At 51.5% G+C, this 27,131-nt stretch overlaps 11 protein-coding genes across 11 annotated transcripts; 6 read left to right on the forward strand and 5 right to left on the reverse strand.

Moving 5' to 3' along the window:
- Nucleotides 1-254: 254 nt before the first annotated feature.
- On the forward strand, nucleotides 255-4,748 carry PMZ80_005991 (uncharacterized protein; the record flags this gene model as incomplete). The annotated part of the gene is made up of 4 exons (XM_064874406.1): nucleotides 255-2,122; nucleotides 2,168-2,558; nucleotides 3,261-3,910; nucleotides 3,959-4,748. The coding sequence occupies 4 exons, from the start codon at nucleotides 255-257 to the stop codon at nucleotides 4,746-4,748; spliced, it is 3,699 nt and encodes a 1,232-aa protein (XP_064730128.1).
- Nucleotides 4,749-6,563: 1,815 nt separating this feature from the next.
- PMZ80_005992 (uncharacterized protein) lies at nucleotides 6,564-7,833 on the reverse strand (the record flags this gene model as incomplete). Its single annotated transcript, XM_064874407.1, has 3 exons — nucleotides 6,564-6,843; nucleotides 6,984-7,747; nucleotides 7,810-7,833. The coding sequence occupies 3 exons, from the start codon at nucleotides 7,831-7,833 to the stop codon at nucleotides 6,564-6,566; spliced, it is 1,068 nt and encodes a 355-aa protein (XP_064730129.1).
- A 590-nt stretch (nucleotides 7,834-8,423) lies between these two features.
- PMZ80_005993 (uncharacterized protein) lies at nucleotides 8,424-10,014 on the reverse strand (the record flags this gene model as incomplete). The annotated part of the gene is made up of 2 exons (XM_064874408.1): nucleotides 8,424-9,920; nucleotides 9,979-10,014. 2 exons carry the CDS (start codon nucleotides 10,012-10,014, stop codon nucleotides 8,424-8,426), a joined length of 1,533 nt encoding a protein of 510 aa, XP_064730130.1.
- A 1,057-nt stretch (nucleotides 10,015-11,071) lies between these two features.
- PMZ80_005994 (uncharacterized protein) lies at nucleotides 11,072-12,203 on the reverse strand (the record flags this gene model as incomplete). The annotated part of the gene is made up of 3 exons (XM_064874409.1): nucleotides 11,072-11,404; nucleotides 11,455-11,947; nucleotides 12,025-12,203. 3 exons carry the CDS (start codon nucleotides 12,201-12,203, stop codon nucleotides 11,072-11,074), a joined length of 1,005 nt encoding a protein of 334 aa, XP_064730131.1.
- Nucleotides 12,204-13,452: 1,249 nt separating this feature from the next.
- On the forward strand, nucleotides 13,453-14,763 carry PMZ80_005995 (uncharacterized protein; the record flags this gene model as incomplete). Its single annotated transcript, XM_064874410.1, has 1 exon — nucleotides 13,453-14,763. One exon carries the CDS (start codon nucleotides 13,453-13,455, stop codon nucleotides 14,761-14,763), a length of 1,311 nt encoding a protein of 436 aa, XP_064730132.1.
- Nucleotides 14,764-15,364: 601 nt separating this feature from the next.
- On the forward strand, nucleotides 15,365-16,168 carry PMZ80_005996 (uncharacterized protein; the record flags this gene model as incomplete). Its single annotated transcript, XM_064874411.1, has 2 exons — nucleotides 15,365-15,656; nucleotides 15,708-16,168. 2 exons carry the CDS (start codon nucleotides 15,365-15,367, stop codon nucleotides 16,166-16,168), a joined length of 753 nt encoding a protein of 250 aa, XP_064730133.1.
- Nucleotides 16,169-20,114: 3,946 nt separating this feature from the next.
- Nucleotides 20,115-21,686, forward strand: PMZ80_005997 (uncharacterized protein; the record flags this gene model as incomplete). The annotated part of the gene is made up of 1 exon (XM_064874412.1): nucleotides 20,115-21,686. One exon carries the CDS (start codon nucleotides 20,115-20,117, stop codon nucleotides 21,684-21,686), a length of 1,572 nt encoding a protein of 523 aa, XP_064730134.1.
- A 193-nt stretch (nucleotides 21,687-21,879) lies between these two features.
- PMZ80_005998 (uncharacterized protein) lies at nucleotides 21,880-22,352 on the reverse strand (the record flags this gene model as incomplete). Its single annotated transcript, XM_064874413.1, has 2 exons — nucleotides 21,880-22,247; nucleotides 22,304-22,352. The coding sequence occupies 2 exons, from the start codon at nucleotides 22,350-22,352 to the stop codon at nucleotides 21,880-21,882; spliced, it is 417 nt and encodes a 138-aa protein (XP_064730135.1).
- A 444-nt stretch (nucleotides 22,353-22,796) lies between these two features.
- On the forward strand, nucleotides 22,797-23,376 carry PMZ80_005999 (uncharacterized protein; the record flags this gene model as incomplete). Its single annotated transcript, XM_064874414.1, has 3 exons — nucleotides 22,797-22,845; nucleotides 22,896-23,139; nucleotides 23,211-23,376. 3 exons carry the CDS (start codon nucleotides 22,797-22,799, stop codon nucleotides 23,374-23,376), a joined length of 459 nt encoding a protein of 152 aa, XP_064730136.1.
- Nucleotides 23,377-24,397: 1,021 nt separating this feature from the next.
- Nucleotides 24,398-24,682, forward strand: PMZ80_006000 (uncharacterized protein; the record flags this gene model as incomplete). The annotated part of the gene is made up of 1 exon (XM_064874415.1): nucleotides 24,398-24,682. One exon carries the CDS (start codon nucleotides 24,398-24,400, stop codon nucleotides 24,680-24,682), a length of 285 nt encoding a protein of 94 aa, XP_064730137.1.
- A 1,243-nt stretch (nucleotides 24,683-25,925) lies between these two features.
- On the reverse strand, nucleotides 25,926-26,771 carry ECI1 (dodecenoyl-CoA isomerase; the record flags this gene model as incomplete). The annotated part of the gene is made up of 1 exon (XM_064874416.1): nucleotides 25,926-26,771. One exon carries the CDS (start codon nucleotides 26,769-26,771, stop codon nucleotides 25,926-25,928), a length of 846 nt encoding a protein of 281 aa, XP_064730138.1.
- Between the last annotated feature and the right edge of the window lie 360 nt (nucleotides 26,772-27,131).

Raw genomic sequence — 27,131 nt, forward strand, 5'->3', positions numbered from 1 at the left:
GTCAGTACAGATTTACAGAACTGTAGCATGCTAGAGCTTTTCTGGGAGCATTTTTCGAAGGTTTGGATGTTCTCACGACGCGGATATACCGAGAGTCTGCCCAGCGTCCTCCAGAGGATAGGAGAATGAGAGTTGATTGTATCTCAGATTCTCTTCTGATTTCTTCACTTCCCGGAAATTACTTTCACTCAACTTTCAACGACATCACACCTGCTTCTTCGATCAATCCAACCCATCGTTCGCCGCAACGAACAATGCTCACCCTACCGTCCTCTCGCAAATTCATCTATCCAGCTCTCTTCCTCCTCGCAATCATCACAGTATTCCGTCTGCTCGTCAGTATTACCAGCATCTCACCCACCATCGACAACAACGGCCTCAGATTACGATCATCCGCAAGAACCACATACGACATTCAACTCGACCCATCCTTCAACGCCAATCTCGGCCTAGAAGAACAATTCACCACAACCTACCACAACTCCCATCCCATCCAACCAATCCACCCACACGTCCACGACCTCCTCTCAAAATGCACGCACAATCCAAACCCACACACAAACCACATCCGCCTCCCGACAGCCCGAATCCTAAACATCTCAATGGTCCCCTCAGCCGAAGGCGAAGACACCACCTCCTTCAAGAACAAAGCATACTTCAACCCCGCCCTCATCCCACTCCCCTCCTCCTCACCCCACCCCTACCTCCTTATCTCCCGCCTCGTCACAACCGGCTCCCACCAGGAATCCCACGTCTGTTTTGCGGATGTCTGTTCACCACCGACTCCACACCCCGCATCGGATACACGAATCTGCACAGACGACGATCTCGAGGTCCTCGGCAGCAGCGGTGGTATGCGCTGCGTGACTAAGCCAGAAAGAGTCAATATCCCGCCTACGCCTGCGCGACGGTGCAGTGGGGCGTGGAGTACGTTTCCGGATATACCGGGGTTTCATGATCCGAGGGTTTTCTGGAGTGGGAGGGGTGAGGTGTTGGTTGAGGTTAATAGTGGGAGTGCGTATGGGTGTGTGGGGTTGTGGGTGGTGGATTTGAGGGGGATTTGGACGGGGTTGGAGGGTGTGCTGGATAAGAGGGGGAGGGACAAGAGGGATGAGGAGAGGCAGGTGGAGGATGGAATGGAAGAGAGGAAAGGGAAAGGTGAGGAGACGGATTTGGTGGGTGTGGGTGTTGGCCCGAGGATGGGATATTCGAGGTTGACGGAGTCGACGCGGAATCCGAGGGGGAGTAGGAATGAGGTTGAGAAGAATTGGGTGTTGTTTTTTCCGCGGGAGGGGGAGGCGTGGGTGCAGTATGATGTTATGGGGAGGGTTGTGAGGGGCGAGGAGGGTGGTGATGAGGTTGTGTTGGCTCGGGCATCTTCAACATCGGAGGTGTTAGGGGGAGCACTTCCTACCTCAGCGGCGGTCGGGGACGAGACGGTCGCTGTCGAAGATCTCATGCGCGTGATAGGCTTGCAGAAACGTGCTGGCGGCGAAGAGGGGCCAGCTGTTGACACCGAGGCAACACAGGACAAGAACCTTGAAGGCGTCAATGAGCAGAGCGTAGTACCCGCTCATGGCTCGCCTGCGCTAAAATCAGCTGCGTTCGAAAGGTTGTCGTTGCCAGCTGTCGACGCTACACCGATCAAACTCAGTCCAACGACAACGACTGCAGCAGCGTCATACTCAAACACGACATCGACGATGACCACGTCCGAGTCCATAGCCAGTGCCTCGCCAGCAGATCAACCACTAAGCGCATCCACGAAAGGTGGCAGAACCATAGCCCAGCTCCTCTCGCACGGCTTCACAACACCAAACCTCACATCACCACACGAACCCTCCTGCTTCAATCTCACCGACCACTCTCACGAACACGACATTTTGAACAACACAGGTCACTGGCACCAAGGCTCAAACTCGCTACGTCTGATCCTTTGTACACGTGAGCAATTCCGCGCACGCTCCTGCCTCTCATCCTCGAGCGCCGCCTCTGCCGCCCTGAAAGACCACAAAAACACAAAACACGATGCATACGAAAAGCTCCTCATCAACGAGGGCCTAGTAGTCCACATCAGCATCATCCACCACAAATTCAGTAACCCATGGAAACTACCCATGCGGTACGAGCGGTACTTCCTCGTCTAGGAGGCAAGGAAACCGTTCAGAACACTAGGTGTTAGTGCGTGGCCTGTACTGTTTGGAGACGAGAGGGCCAGGCCCTGGAGTTGGGAGGAGGATCTAGGCTTTGACCTGGGCAAGATTGAGCCAGCGAAGAGAGATGTGTCTGCCAATGGAACTGTGCCACGAGATGAGAGTGACGATGCTAAGGAGGAAGTAGAGGAGAAAGGGCATAGAAGTAGTTACTTCACATATACCCCGTCGATCGCATGGGCGTGGAGAGGAAAGAGCGAGGATGAGAGTATACACCGGCAGCGTGGCCATGAAGATCTGGGTACGGGATACCTGGGCGATGAGATTGTGGTTGGGATTGGGATGGATGATGTTGCGCAGGGGTATGTGAAGGTCAAGGTCGATGATGTGCTGGGGTGCATGAGGGTTTGTCCTGGTGTGGGTGAGGCGTCGTAGCTCATTCGCAACTTCCTCCTGTCGTGCTTGCCATGCGAATATGTAGACTGTGTAGTAGTGACTACGAGAGCGAACCCCAGCTATACCTTTTGTTGATCTGTTCGCCTAATCCGCTGCTTGGAGGACCTCTCGAGTTCATGATCTGATGAGAGAACCTCGCAAGCATCGTGCTTGAGCTGACTAAGCATTGGTGACGCCTACGCTATCCGCACGTAGCACCTCTGATACCTGCATTACAATTAACTTCTGCATCACGAATCAGACTTGGCTGTCCTACAGAAGGCCAGAGAACTGCGGCTGCGCTTCTGAGCCAACCATGGCAAGCATGATGTTAGGCATGGCCCTTGTCCAGCACAAGGATGCTGGATTCACAATTGCACTAGCACTTCCGCCTTGATATCTCAAAGCAGGCTGGTTCATGGCATCCACGTCCTCGCGTCGATTTGGCGGCGCGGAGATATCAGGATACGCATGCGTACAGCAGGGCAACAGCCATACCACCAATGCGAACACGATACATATCGAGACGGCATACATCACCTCGTTTGAAGAATTGAACTCACCTGCAATCAGTGGAAGTCAAAAGAAGAAAAACCTTTCGAGGGGTTTCGTGGTTGTGGACATGAAGAGTCGCGCGCAGGCAAACATCCGAGGACTTGCTATGGAGGACAGCAGCCGCTGACCAATATCGAAGAAGACCGGCAAGTAGCCAGTGGTGCTGGTATTCTTGTGCAAACCAACGCTGAAGACATTGACGCGCCATGGCGCGACGTGCTCAATGTCAATGCTACACTCACCCCTCTGCAACAATTGGTAGTGCTATGTGGGTTCCTATGTACATGTTTGGCCTACCGGAACGTACCTGCGGCAGAAGTCGCGAAAGTCCTCACGAGGTGTCAACAGGACCGAACACTGCCACTGTTTGCATGGCTTACCGGTATAGGTCTAGCCCGCTATCTCTATACTCCTCGTGCCACGAGAGGGATGTCAGGACTGGCAGGCGATTGCATCACCTTCGAAGACGCTTTTCGCAAATTGAGGCCAATACCCATGTCAACATGTGAACACTTCTCGATCTTGCAAGGCTTTCTCCGAGCCCATTACGAGGGTACAGCTGGCGAGCTTTACGTTGAGACAGGTCATTTCTATCTGCTGAAGGGGTCGAGGCGCGGATACGTCGTGCAGGAAAGCGAATGGTCAACCATAGGGTTCCTCAAGCCTGGGTCTAAGATTGTGATGGCTGTTTATTTAAGGACGGATGTTGCGAAGTGTCCTACTTGCGAATCAGCATTGGTCGTGTCGGAGAGTGGGGAGTTCTTCTGGTAAGCAGCAGAGCATCTCTGACCGCCTACACTAATGTTTTGCTACAGCACGACCTGCGAGAGATATTTCCGTGACTGTGATACCCTGAGGTACAGTACTGAAGCGGCCGTCACGCCACTGTCGTGGGTCGGGAATGAGGGGCAGCCGTGCAATGGACGACGAAGGTCTCTACAAAGTAGTGCCGGGCGTTTTCTGGACTTTAAGCGCACGAGGAATCGCTCCACGACTACTCCCCACGATGTTCGTGGTTTGCAGAACGTTGACCTGTTGATCACCCCTTCACGACCTCCTTCGACTGCTAGCCATTCAACCGCTCCTCAGCCGCCCACAACGAGTCGTGCCATGCCGGCGCACCCCCGATTCCACACAGACGAGGAATGGGAGCGTGTCAAGCAGCCATTCTACCATTATTACATAGAAAAGAACTTACCATTAAGAGAAGTCGCCAAACGCATGAAGGAACGACACGGCTTCGACGCCACTAAGCGACCGTGGGATCGTCGCACTGGGCCTCAGAAATGGAATTTCCAGAAATACGCTAATCGAGAAGAGCGGCTGAGAGACATTGAAGCTGCCTGCCAGTCGTTGCTCGATGTCAGTCGTAGAGGTCGCCGGAAAAACACTAGCTCCTTAGATGTTCAGCGGGACCTCTTCGAAGACGGAGATACAGACAGGTTTGCTTCGTGGCAACCAAATCGAGAGCAGATTCGTGCTCGCCCTCCCTTCGTACAAGACATGGCTTTTGACACGACAGGTATGGATATGCACGATGAGTACGACGTTCTACAATTGTCATATGAGTTTGGTAGACAATTCACCGACGAGGGAGCCTCGTGATACTACTCTGTTCCCCAACCCTTAGTACTTCCTGGAGAACAACCTCCTCGCCACCCATGTGGTCGAGATAGATGATTGATGCCCCAAGACCTGATCACCTTGATTTGCCGAGAATCCCTTTCGAAAACTACATCTCTTCTTCACCACGGATTGGTCATCAAATGTCCGAAAGAGTTAGCGTTGTATAGAGCTCAATGATCGCTACTAATGCATACCAATCCATCGAGCAAACGCTTCACAGAATAAGGCCGACAAGAAGTTTGCGCCTCGGGCATCATAACTCGACCAATTGAAAGGTAAGGAGTTACTGCTGACGCTTTCGCCACTTTTGAGCACACAGTTTTTGAAGCAGATGTTCTCTTTGAAGATTACTCGGTGAGTCGGTGTGACGGGTTCGATCCAGGATAGTGAAGAAAGCCTATCGGCCTAGAAACAGTAGATACCGAATTCGAGCAGTAGCACAAGCGAGCCTAAAGCAACACAATGCAGAATGCAGGGATCGGGATGGATTAGGGCACCACCACCACGACCACAGTCGATGCATTAATTTTGCGCCTACTACCAACGAGGAAGCAAACAAAGAGCTCGAAAACTTAATGGTATGTTTTGAAACTTGAGCCCGATCCTTCATCAGTAAACACATCACTTTCCTGACCCGTTTCTGGAGGAGATACATGGGCGGCTCTGAGAAATGATCAACCATACTCATAGTGAGTCAGGTTCGCAACTAGTTATGGTTGAAAGTCCCCTTATAGCCAATGCGACGCATTATATGGGTGTGAAAGGCCATTGACGGACTATGCGATCAACCATGTCCTTGCACACCTTCCTGCAAGTCGAGGTCGTCGCTCTACATCCTTCGCCACTTCCCGAATCTAGCAGCGAGGGACAATCACCAGGAGAGAGCGATCAATTTGCCAACATCGCTCCTGCCGCTGACTCCCCTCGACTTGCGATTAGAGCAGGCACGACCGAGCAATCAGTGGGAAAAGAAGGAGCCACCATGACAAGAGCATGAGGAAGGCGTGATCCTGTCGATTGAAGACCGAAAAGCATGATTCGTGGAGGATACACCTGCCGCAATCGCGCATTTGACAAGAATTGGAAGCGATGGTGGTGGTTCTTACTCTCTTACGCACTGCACGTGACAAAGGTCCGAGGAATGGTATAATACAACTTGTGGCACATCAAAGGCATCGGGATATGGTTGATGGGAGGCACAAGTGCGAGCTCCGTGGCAATCGGTCGATAAAGCTATGGAAGTCATGCTGATGCTGAGCAGGATTAACACATAGTTGAGGTAGGCAGTTATGTCACAGGGTGATTTAGGAACGCTGAGACCATGCAGGTTGGCCATGGCTTTACAAGGTTTCAGACAATTTGTGTGTGAGGCAGTTGCTGTCAGGCTCAGTGCTAAGAAGCTACGACGCCCAAAGGAGGCATGGCTATGCACGATGTGTGCGGAGGGGAGCATGAAGGGTGATGCGTGGACGGACGAAGAGTCGATACGACCCCCAGGACAAGGGTGATGGAGGATATGTGGGTTTAGCTTATCTTGCAATCTGGCGTGAGAAAGAGTTCCAATTAAGTTGTAGAGCATCTGGGGTGCGAGTAACTCAAGTTCGCAACTTCTCTATCCCACACCTGCCAAGTCGAGAACTTGAGAGTAGAGTCGATGTAATTTTTCTCTTGCTTCGTATTCTTGCTCAATTCACTGTCGTTGCGGCGCGTGTTGCGCGTGCAGAGCTATCCTTTTGAACTTTGCTCACGAATCGTATGGAGCGCGTGGACCGCGTTAATAAGCTATCAGTCGGTTCAGCCATCCTCGCAGACAGATGTGCCCATGCTCGTCTTCAAAGCATCTTCAATCTGCTTCTTGGACTTCTGCAGGTCTTTGTCCATCTGTTCCACTGCCTCGTGAGCTTCGGCCATGATGTGTTCCTTGACGCTCTCCGCATATACATCGATTGCCTGCGTGGCGTCTTTGATAGCCTTTGTCTTGATATCCTCAAAGGTGTCTCTGTCGTGGGTAGTGGCGATATCGTCGAGCGTGTGTATCTCCCATCTGTATTCATCTCTCAAGGATTCGGGAAGACTGTCGAGTAGATTGTCTTTGAACATGACCATTGCTCGAACGTGTCGTTTGCAGGCTCATCGCCAGTGATCGTCATGATCGTGCTCTCTGTCTCGACCTCAGCGCCACCTTCGAACGAGATAGATCGGCACCGCAGTGACTGACATTTCTGAAGCCACTTGTTCATCGGAGCGTCGTCCAACTTCTCAATGGTGTGTTCGTAAGGTATGACGTTGAAGTGTACCGTGACATGTTTCTCGAGAAAGAGCGCACGAAGCATGTAACATGCGTTGAAGACACGATCAGTGTCGTAGCCACTAGCGAGATCACAATCAATTGTGAGTCTGAAATTGCTGAATCTCCTGATTACAGGATAGATACTGATAAGGTATGGAGCTTGAACTCCGCAACCGTGGTTCCAGGGAGTCATTAGAAGTCTTGTAGGCGACTCCAATGGATAACCTTGGCCGCAACCACAAGCTGTGCTTTCTTCGGGGTCCTCAGAACTGGCGCAGGTGATTTTCTCTTGGGCAAAGCGCAACAGATCGCAGTCTGATGTACGCATCTCGCCGAGGTACCTAGGCATGTGTATGTCTATGTCGAGTATGTTAAGGCAAGGGCGTTGCTCGAAGTTCCTGAGCCAGTACTGGACCGCAATGGACAGAATGTTCTCATTGTAAAGGATTAGCGAGCCTTCGTGGTAGATTTGCTGGCAGGTCCGTAAGATTTGTGCGCTGAGTTGTGTGTTGTCTGTGTACTTCTCCTCCCCTAGTGTACGCTTGGTCCAGAGTGGTGCATCACTTTTCAGAAGACGCTTGAAGATCATGGATCGAATCTCTGGCGCCAAATGCATCAGTATCGAACCGGCCTGTGGGTCACAACTGAGCGTGAAGCTGTCATTGATTGCTGGACTGGCTGTCGATCTCTGCCAACTATTGTCAGCTCACCTGTAGCATAATTCAGGCTATTACAACATGAACGCCGTACCTTGAGATGGTCAGTGGTCGCCATGCTACTGCTTTGTTGCTGTAGCTGTCAAAGAATTTGGGAAATAGTGTCTAGTCGAGGCTGGATGTCTTTGACCATGAGAGGAGGACTGGCTACAAAAGTAATCGAGGCGCAGACGTGTGCAAAGGGCAAGAAGTTGATTTGTGAAAGTGTTGCAGCGTTCGCTGTCCCTACCGTTAGCTGTTGCTGAAGTCAGCAGAGCTTTCACTGTCAGCTCACAGCTGAGGGCCAAACTTGCCGCGGCATGCTCGCTTCACTTTCGCAAGCAGCCAATCTTTTTCCCATCTGAAAAGTCAGCCTGGCTGGTTCTGCATTTATGCTCGGCACCCGAACCTCCAGTCTGCCCCCTCGATATCATGCTGGAACATCTCTGGACACCACGAAAGACTTGATTCGCTGCTTCCAAGACCAGCAAAACGTACTGATCTGCAGACAAGACCTCAAGACGATGTCGATGCACCTACTGCTTGCTGACGAACGGGTGAAGGCCTGGTCACACGGCTTTTGCGCCAGAGTCGGCAAGCAAGCTAACAGGAGTCTCCATTGACAGGCCAGCTTCATCTTCCTTGCTTTGAGTTCCAATATAGTTTGCCTCAGTTGTGGCGCCTTCTGTGTCGAGGAGGCGGACCAAGCCTCGACGCAAACGATGACTCTGCGCGGCTAGCTATATCAGGGCGTCGAAGCTGGGCCTGCATGACTACCACATCGAATGGGTCGAAGCCTTCATCGAGAAGGTCGAAGTCGTCATCTGCGTCCGTCAGAAATGATGGCTCCTGCATTGTGAACTCTGCTAATCTGTCAACCAATCGATCATGAACGCTATAGGCCGTCTCGTCGTCGGTCGCAGATTCAATCATAGGGTGAGGCATCCAGCTACACCACGGACATGGTTGCCGGAGCGTTCTTCGACACTCTCTGTGCACTGCACCAATATTAGGCAGTATTTCAGACTGTGTTTGAGCGTCTAGAACGAATTTCATTGCTTCGGCTGCCTTCCAGACCCAATCGGCGACGGCATCTGCTCCTCTTCCTGTCTCTCTTACGAAGTCTTCAATGCATGCCTCCCCGTGCTCTATTCTGCTTTTCGCCATAGCCTCAGGGACTGATCTGCTCGTGTTGTCAAACCCGTACGTATCGCCAGCTTTCACAAGTTCACGTAGCTGGTGCAAGATACCTCTACAATATGCAGCGTCCCCACGCGTCGTCTCGTATTGCCGCATTTGCTGAAGCAGTTCGGTCTTATCATCGGCCCATATCGTGAACAAGTCCAAGGCGATCTTGTTGCCCTTGATCAGCTCATCGAAAATAGGATTGTTCACAATTGTGATTCCGTCGAACGCGACGGGCTCACAGCGTGGATACCCCCATGCCCTCGACAATTTTGCAATGACTGGATCTCGCTCCTCGAGTCGCCACGCCCATCCCTGCACAGCCGGCCCTTCGGGCTTCTTCAGCTCGACGACAACATCTTTGCCATACAAAAGATTGCGCACGAGATACGACGCGACACAGGCACAATCTCGGGCCCAGGGACTGTCTTCACGTCTACCACAATCTACCGACACTCGGAATCTGCGAAAATTTTTCAGTCCTGGATAAATCGCGACGAGTCGCTCGCGATTATCCACAGCCGCTGGAATGGTCGCTGCATAGTGACCTGAAGAACGAAGTGCGAGATTGACGCGACCATCGCCAGCTCGCAGGCCAGTGGTGCGGACAGGGACGGGGACTCGGACTGAGAGATTGAGAATGTCAAGCTGGGCTGTGTCAGAGTTGGGAGACGTTCTCGTTCCTTGGTGAATGCGAAAATCAATCCATAGAACGTTGACCGAATAAAGTACTGCAGAAGCTTCATTGTATATTTGCTGACACGCCGGGAGTATCTGAGCTGTAAGTCCGAACGCTTGTCTCTGCCGCTCGATGCCTAGATTTCGACTGCTGCGCAGTGGCCCCTCGTGTTTCAAGAGGAAGTGTAGAATCTTCAAGCGGATTTCTGCCGGCAAGCACACCAGCCTTGAATTGGTCTGTGGGCACTGCGGTAGCTTGAAGACTTTAGAGCCGTCGGTATCGTCGAGACGATGTGATACTTCCTGCAAATTCGTGTTGACAGCATGCTCGGGGAAATATTTGTGCTTTGAAAATCCTTACCTGCTTGCCGCCATCGTTGGATCCGAGAATGTCCATGCTGATTTCAAACAACGTTGCTGTCTCTCAATATAGCCAATTGCAACATAGAGTTCGGGTTTTGAGAGCAGAGGAAGGATATGTCTCGATTGAGTCCAGCTGGTTCTGAGGATTGGCGGGAGTCGCTGGGCAAGCATGAATGGCTTAGAATACCAAATGTGTGACAGACACGCATATTGCTTTATGAGGGCATATAGCCGCAAGTCCCAGGCCATTTCAAGGTCGATTGTTGGCAGGCATTCGACTGCATCACTCTTGCCCTGCTATCAGCTCGTTCCTGCTGTCTCATCTCTGCAGCAATCGTGGCACAAACAACCAGTTCGGTGGTGGAACAGGCAGGCACATGTGCGCCCTTGTGGTGAGCGAGAGCAACCACCGATGCCCCCCTGCTTCCACAACAGACAAGCTAAGCAAAGATGCCCAATCATTTGGGTCTGCTGTGCCTTCAATGTCTCTGCTCGTAGTGACTGGTGTTCATGGGTGTGGCAGCTCCGTCTGCTTATGAATCCGCCACGTGAATGTTGATACAATAGAAGATTCCGAACAAATGAGCCTCAGCCTGCGTCCGCGTAACATAGTCTTGAGAGAGCGGCATAGTACGAGATGAAAGGCTCACAGGGTATTTGAGGTTTCAGGTGATCTAGAATAAAATCGACGACTGAGAAGCACGACAATTCTGCCCAGCTGCGTCACCGAGCGGAGCTACAGATAGAACAAAAGGCGTGAACACGAAACGTTCAAGTTAACAACGAAGATGTTAAGTATATGGCATATAACAGTACGGAAAAGATCCAAGCAAGCATGTGAAGTGAAGTACGAATAGGTTCGGTTATGTTACTGAAGATACAGCCTTGAGCAGGAGGCTAGCTATGTTGTCGTTGGCTGATTTCATCAACCTATTAACCATCCGATATTTTAGCCGTCAGGAAGCATTGCTTCGTTGCCCAAAAAGCTCGAGAAGTGTAAAGTTCTCAAGGAGCTGCAGCAGAATTTGCCCATGCTCATCTGGTTCTAAACAGGATATCGTGGTATTGCATGTTGCATGCCTGTGAGTTGCTTAGGCAGTGGCAACCTCTTCTGTGGCACCTGCGGCTCCCTCGGTGTTGGCCTCAGTACCGTTTGTGCCGTTCTCGGTGTTCTCAGTACCATCTTCCTTGCCTGGGCTATCGATGGCAACCTTGACTGCGATCTCTCGTCCCTCAATCTGCTTGCCGTTCATCTCGGAAACAGCCTTCTGTTGCAGTTCCTCGGACTCGAGGGTGACGAAGCCAAAGCCTCGGCCCTTTCGTGGCTCGTTTCGGGCCTGGAGCTTCTTGATCATGAATCGTGGGATGGGTCGGAGGGCAATCTTGGAGGAGACGGGCTTGTAGTCGTTGAAAAGTTCCTTGAGCTGGACGATTGTTAGTGCGGAACCCAGCCATATGAATAAACTTGACATACCTTTTCTTCAGTCAGGTCGTATGGCAGATTGGCGACCATGACCTTGGTGGTGGAAGGAATACCATCCTCTGGTGGACCTCGCTGCTTGGGTTGACGTGGCTCTCGTGGCTTGCCAGTGGTGGCAGCAGCCTGTTGGTTCGCCTCGTTGGTCTTGTCGGTCAAGGGAAGCACCTCTGTGGGTTCAGCAGCAGTGGCGTCTTGCTCAGTAGCATCACCCTTGCCAGTTCGACCACCAGCGGCACGACCACCACGACCACGGCCTCGGCCACCTCGGCCTCGACCTGTAGATCGCTTTCGCTCAGCTGTACCACCTTCGCTCTTCGCAGTCTCTTCTGGCTTGCGAGCAAGCTGGACAGAGACCTTACGATCAAGGATATCCTTTCCTGACAGGTTTTCAATGGCCTTGTCAGCGTCTTCAGCTTTCTGCAGATCGACGAAGGCGTAGCCAACAGGTCGGTTTGTTCGTGGGTTGACAGGGATTGAGGTAGATTCACTGTAGCACAAATAGTCAGCAGACCATCCAGGAACCACGATTGATTGGTAGACGATCGTGTCACGAGACAAACTTACACATCGTAGCCCGAGAAGAACTCCTTGAGTTCCGCCTCAGTGGTCGCATAAGCGAGATTCCCAATGTACAGTCGACGACCCTCAGCAGCACTGGCCGTGGCGGCATCAGTAGCTACAGTGTGGTCATCGATGCTGGCCTTTTGCAGGTTATCAGCGAGGTTGTCGACGGCAGAAGACATTGTGGCTGAGGACAAGTGTTGACTTGAGACTTGTAAGAATTGACTCAGGTAGCGTAGAGGCTGCCTTGGGAATTCGAATTGATGAGGGGATTGAGGGTAGCTGAGTGCCCTAGATTCTTTTTTGGATTGATTGACTTGACGTTGTGGTCAGAAGAGGTTGTGGTTGATGGAAGAAAAGAAAGGAATCAGGAAGGTCAAGGGGTGCTTTTAATCAAATAATTTATTTTTCCCAGGGCAATCGCAGGCCATGACAGCCTGTGAAATGCGCCTGCCAGTCATAAGCTTAGACTCGGAAGGACATAGTCAAGTGGGTCACTCTTGCCTCATTTCAGCGTTAGCGGCACCTTAGTTTGCCTCTAACTCCACGTTTCCAGTCGCGCTGTCCCTGAATTGTTTCAACATCTTCACTGCCAGCTGCACTCTTTTGGTCGCAGATGTGTCGACAGGATATCGCAAAGTGTCGCAAAGCTATCTACAGAACCAACACATTCACGACTGCTGCCTAGCGCTCAGCTTGTCAATGACTCTGCCCTCAACTTTTCTCCAACGGATGCATTGCCTGCTGTCGTCGCCTCATGCAGGCGCCACTACCCGCAGCAGATGACAGATAATTCGATCGTTCATCGAATCAGCAGCTGCGACTGCGTTTGCTGGCCTGGCAGAGTGTTCAACTTATTCTCTTGCAAGGCCACGTTGACAGTGACTAACTGACCATGGCCCCGAGAAAAGAGTCAGGTAGGTGCGATGAGAAACGACAGCTGTCACCTAGTCATGTAATGTAGTTGATGGCGTGCTGGCAGCTGGCCCCAACCTCATAATACATGGTGCCCTTTCGAGATGTCCAGCAGAACACAACGCAACGTACCTCTCACATGCCTAATGCCATCGCACTCCCAAGATGCACAGCCATACTCGTGTCGGTTTCGGCAATGTCTCCCATGAAGAATCCGTTCCGCTCGGAGGAGTGCCCTCACCATTTCTCGTCAGAATTATCGAATCTTGTAATCGCTGTATCGTTGCAATGTTGTATTGAATGAAAGAAGTTCAGGAGTCAAGACTGCGCATTTGGCAGAAACGGGCCACCCGAGCTGTAGAGGTGGTCGCCAAGAATCATGACCTGCCTGACGTCGAACTTCTCGAGATGCTCGTTGACCCTTGTTACTGGCCATGCGTTAATGATGCATTAACGACAGCCACATAGCTAGTACCGTCTGTTCCGCGCACCAGAGGCCCTCTGGCTTCTGTAAACATGGTCGACCTGAAGCTGTATATCGTCACCTTCAACTGTGGCCGCATCTTGATCGAGCCAGATGCATTTGGTAGTCACCTATTCGACGGCTGGGAGGATCCTACATTTACCAGAGCACTTCCCGATGTTGTGGTACTGAACTTGCAGGAGATCGCTCCTTTGAGCTATGCGTTCCTCGGCAAGCATTTCGTGAGGCCTTATTTCGACCGCTTTCGTCAGGCCGTTCAAGTCGCAACGCAGAACCAGTCGGCTGGAGGGGACGATGACAGTTTCAAGTACTTCAATGTACTCTCGCGACACGTGGGACTTACCGGCATTATGCTGTTCGTCAGAGACGATCTGGTAGACGAGATTCAGACCTTGAATGTGGCCGAGGTTGGTGTCGGGCTGTCAGAGATGGGTAACAAAGGTGCGATTGGTGCTCGTCTTGGGTGGAAGAGCTCAGACGTAGAAGGTTTGGTGTACACCACTTTTGTCAGCGCTCACTTGGCACCCTTCGAAGAAGAGATCGAGCGTCGAAACCAGGACTATGTTGATATCGTGAGCCGGATGGTATTTACTTCTGAAGACGCTCGAGAATGGCGGAAAGACCAACAGACGGTCGAAAATGTGCCGTTGCTCGCAGGAGAAACAATTCAGACGGACAATGGCCAAGCAACGACAAATGTCATGTACTCGAATGATACATACTTGTTCTTCGCCGGAGATCTCAATTACCGCACCGCGCTCACAACACCAGGCAGAGAAGACTCCGAAATCTTTCCGCAGCCGAGAAAGAACGTTAAGGACGCTCTGCACTATTCGCATTTGCTCGAGAAGGACCAATTGACACAGCAGTTACAACAAGGCAAAACTTTGCACGGCTTGACCGAACAGCGGATCGACTTCCCACCGACATACAAATACCGCCTCAACAAGGATCACCCAGTCTTGACCGACCAAGATATGGAAGAGTGGACATGGGCACAACATAGATGGCCAAGCTGGTGCGACCGTATCCTCTACTCAGCGACACAAGTCAAGGCAGGAAAGTACTCAGCTTTACCTCTATTTCGAACATCAGATCACCGTCCAGTAGCGCTTTCAGTCTCGATACCGTTAAAGCGGTTTCCTCCTGACTCCGAGCTTGCAAGGCAAGCCCCGGGCCCAATTGACCAGCATTTCAAATCAAGGAGAAAAGCTGCCAGACAGAAAGAGATCGTCGTGGGTGTAGCAGCATACCTTGGCTTGACATGGGAAGGAAACGCATTGCTTCTGAGTACCTTCCTCATTGTTGTTGGCAGCATATGGATCTCCGGGCCTATGTCCTGAGAATTGCCTGATATGGTAACCCATGCGAGGGGCTTGGCATCTGCGGCGATTTAGTCCTGCCGACCCCGACTCAATGCCAAAGCATTGGTCGATTTATCCTCTTAGATGGGGGTCACCTTACCGGACTTACTCCTGTACTTGTGCCCAAGCGAGGCGGTGGACAAGCAAACTGCAGTATGAAATCGGGTGTCCTCATTAGGCTGGCGCAGGACCCAAAGCATAGATTCTAGGGGCGACGACGCGTAGAGTCTGGGTGTGATGAGTGCCTAACGAAATGGTGGGTATACTCCGTAGACCTTCGGCTAATTGCCGAACATGTTGCAGTTTGGTCGTCCACCGCTTCGCCAAGCAACACAACACCGTCTTGCGACCACTAACGACACAGTGAGCAGCTTACAAATGTCTTTCTAGCAAAGCGCACTTGCTAAGTCGGCTTTCTGACTGTAAAGTATATATTCGCAGTAGCAGTTCCCCAAAAAAGGTCAACCACAGCACATCACTGGCACATCTAAAACCCCTCCAGCAGCAAATACCAGACGAAGCACCAACCACAGCGAGCCGCAACCACAGTCAGGACAGTTCAGCTGTAGCAACTACCAACATGTCGACTCCTTCAAAAATCATCCTAATCACAGGCGCCAACTCGGGTGTCGGCTTCGCTGCCACTGGGGTAATAGCAAAGGCGTCTGAAGGATACCATGTGATCATGGCGAGCAGAAACCCACAGAACGGCGAGAAAGCGCTGAAGGAAGTGAAGGCAATGGAAGGCATCAAAGGCACTCTTTCCACAGTTCAGCTCGACCAGGATGACCCAGAATCCGTCAAAAGGGCTGCGAAGGAAGTCGAATCGCAATTCGGACGATTGGATGTGCTAGTCAACAACGCGGCGATCTGTAAGTATTCTGCCGGTACCTGGTTCCCCGACAAGATCTAACATATAACAGTCTTTCGAAACGATACCAGGGAGACCTTTGAAGCCACTTGGAGGACTAACTTGACCGGGCCTTTCCTCGTCACCGAAGCCTTCCGACCTCTACTTTTTAAGTCGAAGAACCCGTATTCGGTCTTCATTTCCAGTGGCATGGGTTCGCTAGTGCAAGCCCAGGACCCAAGCGTCTTCTACTACAGCATTTACTCTCCTTCCTACCGGATGAGCAAAGCTGCATTGAACATGTACGCCATCCAGGAAGACATGAAGTATCGCAAAGAAGGTCTGAAGACATTTGCCATGTGTCCTGGTTTTGTGGTGTCGAACCTGCGAGGCAAGGATGAGATGTCTAGGACCGGTGGAGGGTATGCGACAAGTCCTCTTGTGTCAGGAGAGACAATGCTCGGTATTATTGAAGGAAAGCGGGATGCTGAGGTGGGCAAGTTTGTTTGGGAGAAGGGAGTCTACCCATGGTGATTGGTCCAGATCTGGAGAAGATGGACTGTATTGACTTTAAGAAATCGATATCGGGACTTAGGCTGTACGCGTCACCTTGTTTTGGTCCTGCCCGCCTTCGTACCAAGCCGCGCGACAAGAAGCATCGGGGCACATGTCCAATAGCCTCAGCTTTCAAGGCATAGTCAGTAATGCCAGTATAGCTTATAAAATGTCGGTATTGGCTGCACATCAGAATTCACGGCTGGGGAGTTCGGTATGTAATGTTCTGAGTGCAGTTGCAGCACGGTAACGTGACCTTTTATGAGTAGCACGAAACCCTCCTGACATGTTTCTGGCATAACAGACTGGTGGGTTCTCCGAACCTGAAGCACGCGATGTGGTTGGGCCGTCGCCGCAGCATATTTGAGAGAGCACTGCCACAACCATCCTGCTGGTACACTATTCTTGTCGCAGAGTACCATTGCAACTACCGGTACGGCTTCGGGGCCAGAAAGGATCGGACCATGCAATTTGTAACGAGTGGAAAGCAGCCCACGCGGCTCGGCGGAGTGCTCAACGACATGCCACACAGAGCAACATGATGCGCGAGATCAGGCGATCACGATACCGGTAGGTAGCTGCGAACGCTGCCCACGGGCCACGCGGCTCACGATGCATCGGGAGCACTGCACATCGGAATCTGAATTCCTGTTCCAAACCAGCTCCTGACTCATATAAGGTTCATGCACGGTGAGAACCTGATGGCTCAGGTGATCAGAAGCAGAAACCAGCAAAGATTAGGTAACATTTCTTCTGGAAAAGGTGGAACTTCGGGTCAAGCCCACGACGAAGATGCAACACGATGGAGCTGACTAAAGAAAGATGTGGAGGGCAGATGCCAGGTCCATCTCTGCTCGTAAAAGTGGTCACTGCTTCAGCAACACCATTATTCAAACTCGTCAAGTATTGCTTCCAGCGACGAGATACTGAGCACAACAGCAGTTTCACACCTTATCTCAATTGGGACCCCGACGCTTCCTGGACTGATGATCCTGGCCGAACATTCTTCAACATAGTCAGCAAAGAATATTGGACGAAACTCTAATGACTCGGAACAGCCGCCAGCGATCGGCTTCTACAGGATCGACAACGCTATTGGCCAAGCTCGTGGTAACGTTCACCTTCGCCATCGAGATCGGAAACTGCATATCGGGGAAACTCCCTTTTCCATGTTTCTTCACCACCACATCGTCAATGGACTGATATCGACTGGTCACTACATTCACTAGGGACATGTTCGCTGCTGCAACACAGTAGTCACATCCCAGTAGATCTGACTTGTGGTACATGTTCTAAATCCTGAGATTCCCCAATGAACGTGTCCTATTCCACCGCAAAATACTTGCGGCGTGGTCCGTGGCTTGGTTGCATCGCTAGGCGATGCGCAGATCCGCTGCTACTCTACCTAAGGCCAGCATCGTGCAAGTCACCAAACCAAAAGTGCCTGCCAATACGAGACGACAAGGCAGTAAACTCTCTTTTGGCTTCTAAGCCCCTTCCTGCCAGGCATTCATTATGCTGTTGTTACACTTTAGCCTACCAACGCTCAGGATCAAGCTTTGAGGCCGTTTCTCGATTCCAAAGCAGTCACTTTCGGCGTGCCGGATCAGTGCAGTTCGCTATGATCACGAACCAGGATGGCGCGTCCTGATCTACCGAATGCTTTGTCCTCAGGCTAAGCATAACTCGCGCATACAAGGAGGTCCAGGGCCTCCAACAGAATCGCAAGGATGACCCAGAGCAGTTATGAGCATGACTAGGGAGTGCAGGAACGCGCAATTTTGATACAGCGCCCCGTCAGGCAGCAAGCATAATCGAATAGGCTGAAAGCTTAGTTAGCTAGCACTGGGTAGGAGGTGCACCGTGCCCCATCGACCTGATTAATCACTAGTCAGTTTGAGCACAGATCCGTCTGCTTCAGTCAGCTCGGCCCAGGTACGCTCTGTCCAAATCCGAAGACGAGGACATATTTCAAACGTATCTCCTCTCCTCCCTTCTGTTCTCTTCCTCGTAAACTTTTACACAGACCAGAAGGGGCTTGAGCCTCATCGTCAGTCAACTTTCTCAGAGAAGTCACCGCTGCGCATCGACTTCCACCTCCCTGCCCTAGTGCTGCGACTAGAATCTTGGAGCAATCGATACGACGCCAAAAATAACGGCTTGGACACTTTCCGGCGATTGCGACCAACCGCGGCCTTCCATCAACAGCCATAACGACGTCACCCAAACACCACTGATATCACATTGCATATCTCATACTACTGTAGACCGGTTTCTTGAAAGCCGCATCATCACGAAAGCGCCTCAGTTTCTCTGAACAAAACCACTTGATCGCCCACAACCCAAGAGAGACAATAGTGACTTCAAACACCTCAATCGAGATCTGCTGTCAATACTGCTTCCGAATCCGATCATCAAACAACACTTTTAGCCTCAGCCAACAGGACACTTCTTTGTTCTGCAAGCCACCAGCACCAGATCAGCATAGCGACAACATCGCATTGACCACTCGCTATCGGTCCAAGCACAACGCTCTACCAACAACCCAGCAGAGCCTCAAGACCCTATTTTGTGAATATCACGCCACATATAACACGCAACCATGTTCTCCTGCAGCAACTTCCCAAGAGGCTGTCGCGGCCGCTGCGACACAGTAGGTGGAAGGTGTAAGGAATGCAGCGTATGTTCTCGACGGTCCTCCTTTGTCATCTCAACTAACAAACTCCAGATATACAACTACAAATGCCGGCATACCTCATCGGCACTCAACTACAAATCCAAATTAGCGCAACCACTGTCGTACAAATCCTCGAACACACCCTCGACGCTAGAGTCCATGTGGGCATCGAGTCAAGACCCGATGGTGGAACAACAGGACCAGGACCGATGATGAGATGATGCTACCTCGACATATATCGCGCACACCTAATCATGCATCGGCATCGTCGGCATGATAGGGATGTGTCAGCATGTCAGATTACTCACTCAGTCATCAACAATACTCCACCAATTTGCAGCGTTTACGTTTGGTCGATTTAAGAAGCATGTACACGAAGATGCTAATTATGAATTTACGATGTATGAACATTGATATACACCTATGGTATGGGAGGACTCGCGTCTGCAAGAGGGTCCGATGGAGAGCTGGAGCTCCGACTTCCCCATTTGACCCGAGAAGGTTGAGGATCGTTCCTGACGTCTACGCATGAGGCTGGTCCTTTGCGTAGGCTTGATATGTCAGTGCTAGATTGACAAGGCCTCAAGCTCGGAGGGACTGGGGAAGACTGGTCGGCAGTCTATTCGTGGGTACTGCAGTGCAGGCACGAAAGGTCTTAAGATTAGCTCCAGAAACCGCAAGAGGCAGTTCAGATAATTTCCAATTCAAGGACTAGATTTGAACAGATGGTATCCTCACATTATTCCCCGTGAGGATTTTGCAGATCACAAGATTCCCAGTGCCGGGCGTTTGCTTAAGTCCCGCGGCTCAACGATTAACCACTGGAACCACTGGGCTTCTACGGTTGCGCTCAGGATCGTTCTTGTAGACATTCGCTTGACTATCCGTGCTGTCCAATAGCCATCGACAGCGGGAACGCTTCGCGACACGTTTACACTGCTGTCGTAGCCTGTCAAGCACGGGATCTCTCTATTGACGTGTTCTGTCATGATCACTGCGAGGCGCGCAAACCACTGAGTCTGTTCTATCACATGCAGGGTTTGATGATGGCTCAGAGCCGTCGACTCTACAGGCAGCTAGCGAACACCGGTACTGAAACTGGTACGGACCGGTGATTGCAGAGAAGCTCCTTGACATAGGCGTTTTCTGGGGCTCTGGACAGCGATGAAATCGACAGCTGATATCACTTAGTGTTGAGGAATGATGCGGCTAATCAATACACAAACAAAGCACTTGCAAGAGTTCTCAATGAGAGACTTGCCAGAGTATGCTATCTTGTCCCATACCTGGGAAGACGGAGAAGTTACCATGACCGAAATGGCTACGACGCAAGACTCCTCAAAACGAGGCTGGCAGAAGATCACGCAGACTTGTCGCTTAGCGGAAGAGATCGGCATTGACTGGGTGTGGGTTGATACGTGTTGTATTGACAAGTCTAGCAGTGCAGAGCTTACAGAGGCCATCAACTCCATGTACCAATGGTATCGCGGCGCAAAAGTCTGCTATGTCTACCTTACTGATCTCGAAGCGACTGAGAGTCTCGAAACCGCGCATAGCATTGCAACATGCAGATGGTGGAGGAGAGGCTGGACCCTCCAGGAACTCATTGCACCTACCCGTCTCGAGTTCTACGGTTCGGACTGGAATTATCTTGCATCGCGACAGGATTGTCTTGAGGTCATCACGGAGCGTACTGGTATACCTGCTAACATACTTGATGGCAGCGCTCCGCTCAACTCAGTCTGCATTGCAGCGCGAATGTCTTGGGCAGCTGGCCGAGACACCACTCGCATTGAAGACGAGGCCTATTCTCTCCTCGGTATCTTCGAAGTCAACATGCCACTAATATATGGGGAAGGAACTAACGCCTTCCGTCGCTTGCAGGAGGAGATAGTCAAACGCAACAGTGATTCCACGATTTTCGCTTTCCACCGGAGCAACGCCCTCTTCGCTACATCTGCAAGCTCATTCGTCGGCATGGAACGGTTTGAACGCTTCCCACACAGCTTCTTCGATTTCTCAGTCACCAATAGAGGCCTCCGCATCTCCGGCGAGGTTCCTTTGCGGCTATGCACCGTGCCGCTTGACTCAAAGACAAGCCTTTCGACTCTGATCCAGTTCCTGGGCTACACTGGTGAAATAACAGCCGCTTGGGGCATGCCACTTCGCAAAATTGGCCCAAAGCTCTTCCAGCGACATCCGAGGCTACATTCACTCGTCGCCTTTAACAATTCTGAGGTCAGGCAAAGCAGGCTCTTCCACGCCACAGACGTATACATCATTATCGACTGGGATCCGACCTGCGCCTCTCTCTTCACTGCGTTCAGAGTGCATGCAATCCATGTACCGCCCACCGATGCCTTTCAGTTGCAAGACGCAGTACCCGAGAACCTCTGGGATCCCGAAGACCGCCTCTTCCTGAAGCCACGGCCATACAAGTGGGATCGCTATAATATGGTTCTTGCCATGAGGTTCAGCTGCAGGGTGCACGCCCGTCTCGTGAACTTGATTGTCTTGTGCGATGCTAGGACGTATCCCCCAAAAGGCAAGCTTGTGCTTCTGACGAAAGAGGATGACCGTATCAGGGAGCTGCTGTTTCGGGACAGCTATAGACAGGACTCGATTTCGTGGATGAACCTGGATTTGCATGTTCCTTCGGCTCGTGAGCTTTCGGATACTGTGTGTGTTCCTTCAGGGAAGACCTCGTCGAGGATCTCGGTGTCGCTGCGTCAGCCTGCTCTAGAGCCAGGATCAGCTTTCCATGTTGTGTTCGATGTTGTGGAAGAACAAGAAGAAACACATCTGTCAAATGGCAGCTGATCATGCAGATCTCTTGAGCACCCAATGACCCAGAATGCATCCTGTAGAAGATTGTAGAACAAGAAGTAGGTCCTAGGAGAACCAGTAGTTCTAATCATATAGTATTATTCCCGTAATACGAATCTCAAAGTCCAACTGTCCTAGCACACTTTCCTCCACCCACTTCCTCCTCCTTCCCTCAATCTATTCCCCATCATCTCCCCCCAAACGTAACCAACTTCGGATCCCTCGGCAACCCATCCTTCCCAATCCCACTCTCCTTAAACCTCCCCTCCATCATCACCCTCCTCGCCTCATCAAAGCCTATCCCACGACTCCTCATGATGCGCTGTACATCCCTCTTGCCCTGCGCATCGAGACCAGACCGCGAGTCACCCTCGGTGATGTTGTCGGAGAGGTTGAAGTTGGATGAGGTGAAGCCGCCTTCTACATCGGAGAGGAATGAGGGGAGACGAGAGTAGGCGGCTGAGGATGCGGTGGATGCGCTGGGGATATTGTAGAGGATGTCTTGGATGCGGTTTGGGAGGTGGGGGGTCCAGGTGTGGCGGGTTAGGTAGAGGCCTAGATACATGGATGGTTAGGTTGTGGGTTGCTTGGGTGGGGAGGATGGGAAGTACCTGTTCCTATGACCATGGAGAGGAGGAAGATGGCGAACATGAGATACATGGTGGGTGATAATCAGCGCTGAGGACTCTGGGCTGAAGTAGGGCGCAAGGCAAGCGATAGTATTGACTCGATATAGGCACTGATTCTGAAGGCTCGACGGCCTGCTCGGCTATGCGGTTACATGCGCAGCCTGTTATGAGTTACTTGAAGCAACAAAGCTGGAAATGGGACGTCCGGAAGTCTCTCGTTGTCCTTCGCCGGGCCGCGCATTGCGTTGCCGCGGCGCTGAGCCTCAATCCTACAAAGCTGCCTGGCTCGAGTACACAACTGGGCTGCTTGTGGGGGATCATGATATCCTCAGGCAACAATTTCGCTAGAAGCCAGGCTCCAAGGCACCAGACATCTTGGCGCAAATCATCCCACGAAGCCTTGCGATTTCGACGCCGACCGCAAACCTCAAGATCGCAGATACAGGTCAACAAGTCCACATCGCATACTCACACCATGTCTCAACGACCGAACGTCTCCGATGACCTCCTCTGGGAGATTGTCCGTATGCAGCCACCATCCCGTCTCCAATCAACCGCATACTAATTCCGACAGGATCAAACAATGCCTACCTCGTATCCCGCAAGACCGGAGGCGGCGCCTACTTCTCCCGCGACCCCTTCAACCTCGCCAACAAGCACAGCCGAACCCACGCTGGCTTCGTGAACAGCAAGGCCGTCTCCGTCCAGCCAGCCGGTGATAGCGGTGTGTCCATGTCGACGAAGAAGACGGATAAGAGCAACACACCGGCTAAGTCGCTGAACACACATAAGTTTAAGAGTGGGAGGGGTAACCAGAAGTATGTGCACACCAGACTCTAAAGGGGTTGTGGGGTGAGAAGTTTTGGAGGGCACTGCTAACGAGGAACAGGGTCTACAAGTCTATCGCGGACGCTGTCGGCAAGAACGGATACCGAGGAGATTTGAACCAGGCTGCTGTTTCGCGGGCTTCGCACATTCTTGATTCGCAGAGACCGAAGAAGGATGTGCCAGCGAGCAAGCCGAGGGGTTTGAAGGGACGAAAGGAGCAGTCATAAATCGCGAGGCGAAATATACTTGTCTGTGACTAAGGCTCACCGAGCATGTGGTCTTGGACAGTCGAAGAGCAATATGGCAAGCACTATAGAAGTCTGCTAAGGAGTATTTGCAGCTCTCGCGCTGCAAGCCGAGGACGAAATCCACGAACAGAGAAGGAGCGTGTTTGTTGATACTGGGAAATCCGCTTGCTGATGGCTCGAACGAACGTGGGCAAACACGATGTGACAAGTCAAGCGGTTGAACATCCAAAGAATTCCCTATCCCAGTGTCTCTTGCACGTTATCTGCTTGCGACTACTTCTCAACCAAGTATCTTACATTCATGAGCTCAAATATCCTGCGATCGCTAATCACTAATGGTGACTAACCTTAAGGCACTTATAGCTGACATCTGATTACTCTGTTTTTGCTTCGTCGCTCCGGTAGATGGCTACCATCCACGACCTACCAGTCGAAGTCCTCCACAACGTCTTCATTCAAGCGATCCGAACAGGTTTATGAACAGCGAGATATACGACAATTTAGCAAAAGTTCGCAAGGTCTGTAAGCTATGGAATGCAGTGATTCTTGATCTGTATGGGAGGAAACTGGACTCCTATCGCGAGCTCAGTGTGTACATGGCAGAGTACAACCGATCTCTCGGCCGTGGAGAGTGATTCGTGGCACTATAACAATGCGAGCAAAAGATCACTTCGTCTAGGTTGTAACCTACTTGAGTGTAAGTCCTCCAACAAACCGATCCTCGAAACACTTTGTATCACCCCGAAATAGAGGCGACGGTCCATAAATGTTCCTCCACATGAGGGCCGCGTCCAAGTTTGGCATATTACTACAAGTTGGTAGCTCACAGAAAACATCAAAAAACCTCATTGTCAGAACCAACGACCTTTTGCCCAACTCCAGACATACGGTATCCATTGTCAGCACCTGTTCAAATCGTGAGTATCACTTTAGACAGGACAGAGCCTTTGCTGACTCCATACGTGCAGCTATTCATCAGCAACTCGAACGATTTTCCAAAATGCCTACTACCATCAACGACCTACCTGTCGAAATTCTCTACCAGATCTTAACCGAAGTCAAATACCTTGAGTCCAACACATATGACGACCCCAGCACATGGTACTGGTGGAACTACCCACCAACGCTAAACAGCGCTGGTAGGGTCTGCCGACTATGGAATGCGATGGTAGCCCAGCGATTCGGCGAGGACTTGGCGCTGTATAAGGAGTATGCTCTTGAACTGAGGGACCTCGAGTCACGAAAAGGAAGGCCAGCTACAAGTGCTCAAGCGCAAGTCCAATGACCGACTTCGTATCTTCCCAGGAGCGACCTCACTCGCGCACCTTACTTTCACCGTGAGAAAATGTGAGTAAACACATCGATTCTAGATACTTCCATCAGCTTTCTGGTCGTTACTGCCCGCTCGGTTGCGTCACTCATACGAGTTCTGGCCACAGTGATATCACAGTGGTCCTATATCTTCAGCCTGCCTACATCTCGCCGACCAGCTTCACGAGAAGCACACCTCATCATCCTAACACACTTCACCAAAACCCATTCGAAAATGCCCACAATCAACGACATGCCCGTCGAAATCCTCTGCCATATCTTGAGCCATCTTGAGGTGGTCGAATGGCGTTTTCATGCCTGGCAGGCTAACTTCTTCCCCTTCTCAATTGACCGCATCCGTCTACGACGAGTCTGTCATCTTTGGAAGGCGATCATCGAGGAGCGCTATAGCGAAGACATGGCTGAGTATAGACGATATGCGGTGACGGAGGATGAAGCATGTGGATGTGACGATGATGAGGAGCAGAAGTGAAGTCTTCACCAAGAGTAAGAATCTCACTTGCATCTCCTTTAGTCAGCTGACTCAGACGAAGTACACGATATCGGGTACCGCCCTGGTACAATACTACCTGCGAGCCTCTGCAGTTCTTACACAAAGCCTTTACATACTGATCGACCTACCTTCGTGCCTGCATCACACCGGAGTAAGTAGACCTCCTGCTATCAAAGCCACAAACCTGACATCTATCTACCAGCCGCGTACTCTCCAAGAGGACAACCATCCACGACCTCCCCATCGAAGTCCTCCACAACATCTTCACTCAATCCTACTACACTAGAGATTACTCCCTCCCATCGCGTTCAATCGTTAGAGCTCGCCAAGTTTGTAGACTGTGGCACGCCACCATCATGGATCAGCATGGCAGCGCGTTACATGAGTTCCAGGAGCACTGCGAGATGCTGCAGCGCAAGATCCCTTATATGTGGAGGATTATGATAGACGCAATGAGAGATACATGAGGTCACAATATTCGAGATCGTCTGGTCTCGAGGCAGAGTACAGAGTAGGCAGGACATGAGGCAGTTCAGGAACGGCCTAGCCTGGGTCAGGCTACTGTGTGATTTGCGCTGGAGTAACAAGAGTTGGGAGTAGAGAGGCGCTACACATTTCAACGCAATGCATAAATCACAGTCCAAATTTTTGTCTCTTACCTAGCTACAACACACGAACGACATCTTCAATTCGAAGCTGCCACCTACAACTTATGCCTCTTCTCCCCACTCGCCAACTTCCTAAACTCCTCCTGCGGCGCCCCCTTCAAGAAAACCCCCATCCCCGCCATAACCTCCCTAACCCCCTGCGCCTCCAACCCCTCCTCAAACGGCGCCCGAATTAACTTCTTGATCCCCAACAAACTATCCCGATTCAGATGACTCCCAAGCTTATCATCGATCTCCTCCAACACCTGCTTCAGGAACCCATCACTGTCCTTCTCGTCCTTGCCAGCGAACGTCTTGTTGACAAAGCCGCAGTGAAGGAGCTTCTCGATTGGAATCTTGCGAGACATCAGGAGGGCTTCGTTAGCGGTTGAGATGCCCATCCGTTGAACCAGACCGTAACTCGCGCCTCCTTCGGCCACGAGACCGAGCGAGGAGAACGGGGTGAGCGTGTAGGTGTGGGGCGCCGCGTAGATGAAGTCGCAGAAGCCGAGCAACGCCGCGCTGAGTCCCACAGCCGGCCCATTCAACGCACCAACTAGGATCTTAGGGTGCTGGTAGAAACTCCGCGTAATATCCAAATTATTCGCTACAAACCCGCTCAGAAGTTCACGACGTGTAGCATCTGGATTCTCGGCTTTTGGAGCGGGACGTGCGGAGCCGACATCTGCGCCGGCGGAGAAGAAGCGGCCTGTTCCGGTTAGGACTGTGATTGTTATGTCGTCGCGGAGGGCGATTTCGCGAAGGAGACAGGAGATGCGGTAGTAGTGGGCTTGGGTTAGGGCGTTGAGCTTTTTGGTGCGGTTTAGGGTTATGATTGCGAGGGGGGCGGCGTATTTGAGGGTTACTTCTGCTTGGACTTCGGCTTGGGTTGGGGCGGACATGGTGGTGGTGGGAATGGGAGATTGAATTGGTTGGTTGTGATGCAGTTGAGATTGGTTGCTGGGTGCTCTGCTGAGATTTGCAGCAACAGAATGGAACAGGCACCGAGACAAAAGGTGAAGGTGTCGTGTATGTAAGGTAGCTCGGATGGGAGTTGGAAAGTTACGTCCTTAAGCAAGGCCTCCCGACTTTGTAGTGACCCTTTGCGGAGAGTCGTGGTTTCTTGCCTCGGCATCTTTGAGCTCGAGAGTGGGTCGTATCTTCTTCGCCGATTGGTGGCTGATAGCATCCCAAGTCCCTGAAACGTGCTTGGCACGATCCATCGTAAGCACTTGAAGCACTAAATTCCACCGTACCGATGT

Source organism: Knufia obscura, assembly GCF_036327395.1.
Source record: "Knufia obscura strain CCFEE 5817 isolate CBS 148926 chromosome Unknown scaffold_6, whole genome shotgun sequence".
NCBI lineage: Eukaryota > Fungi > Ascomycota > Eurotiomycetes > Chaetothyriales > Trichomeriaceae > Knufia > Knufia obscura.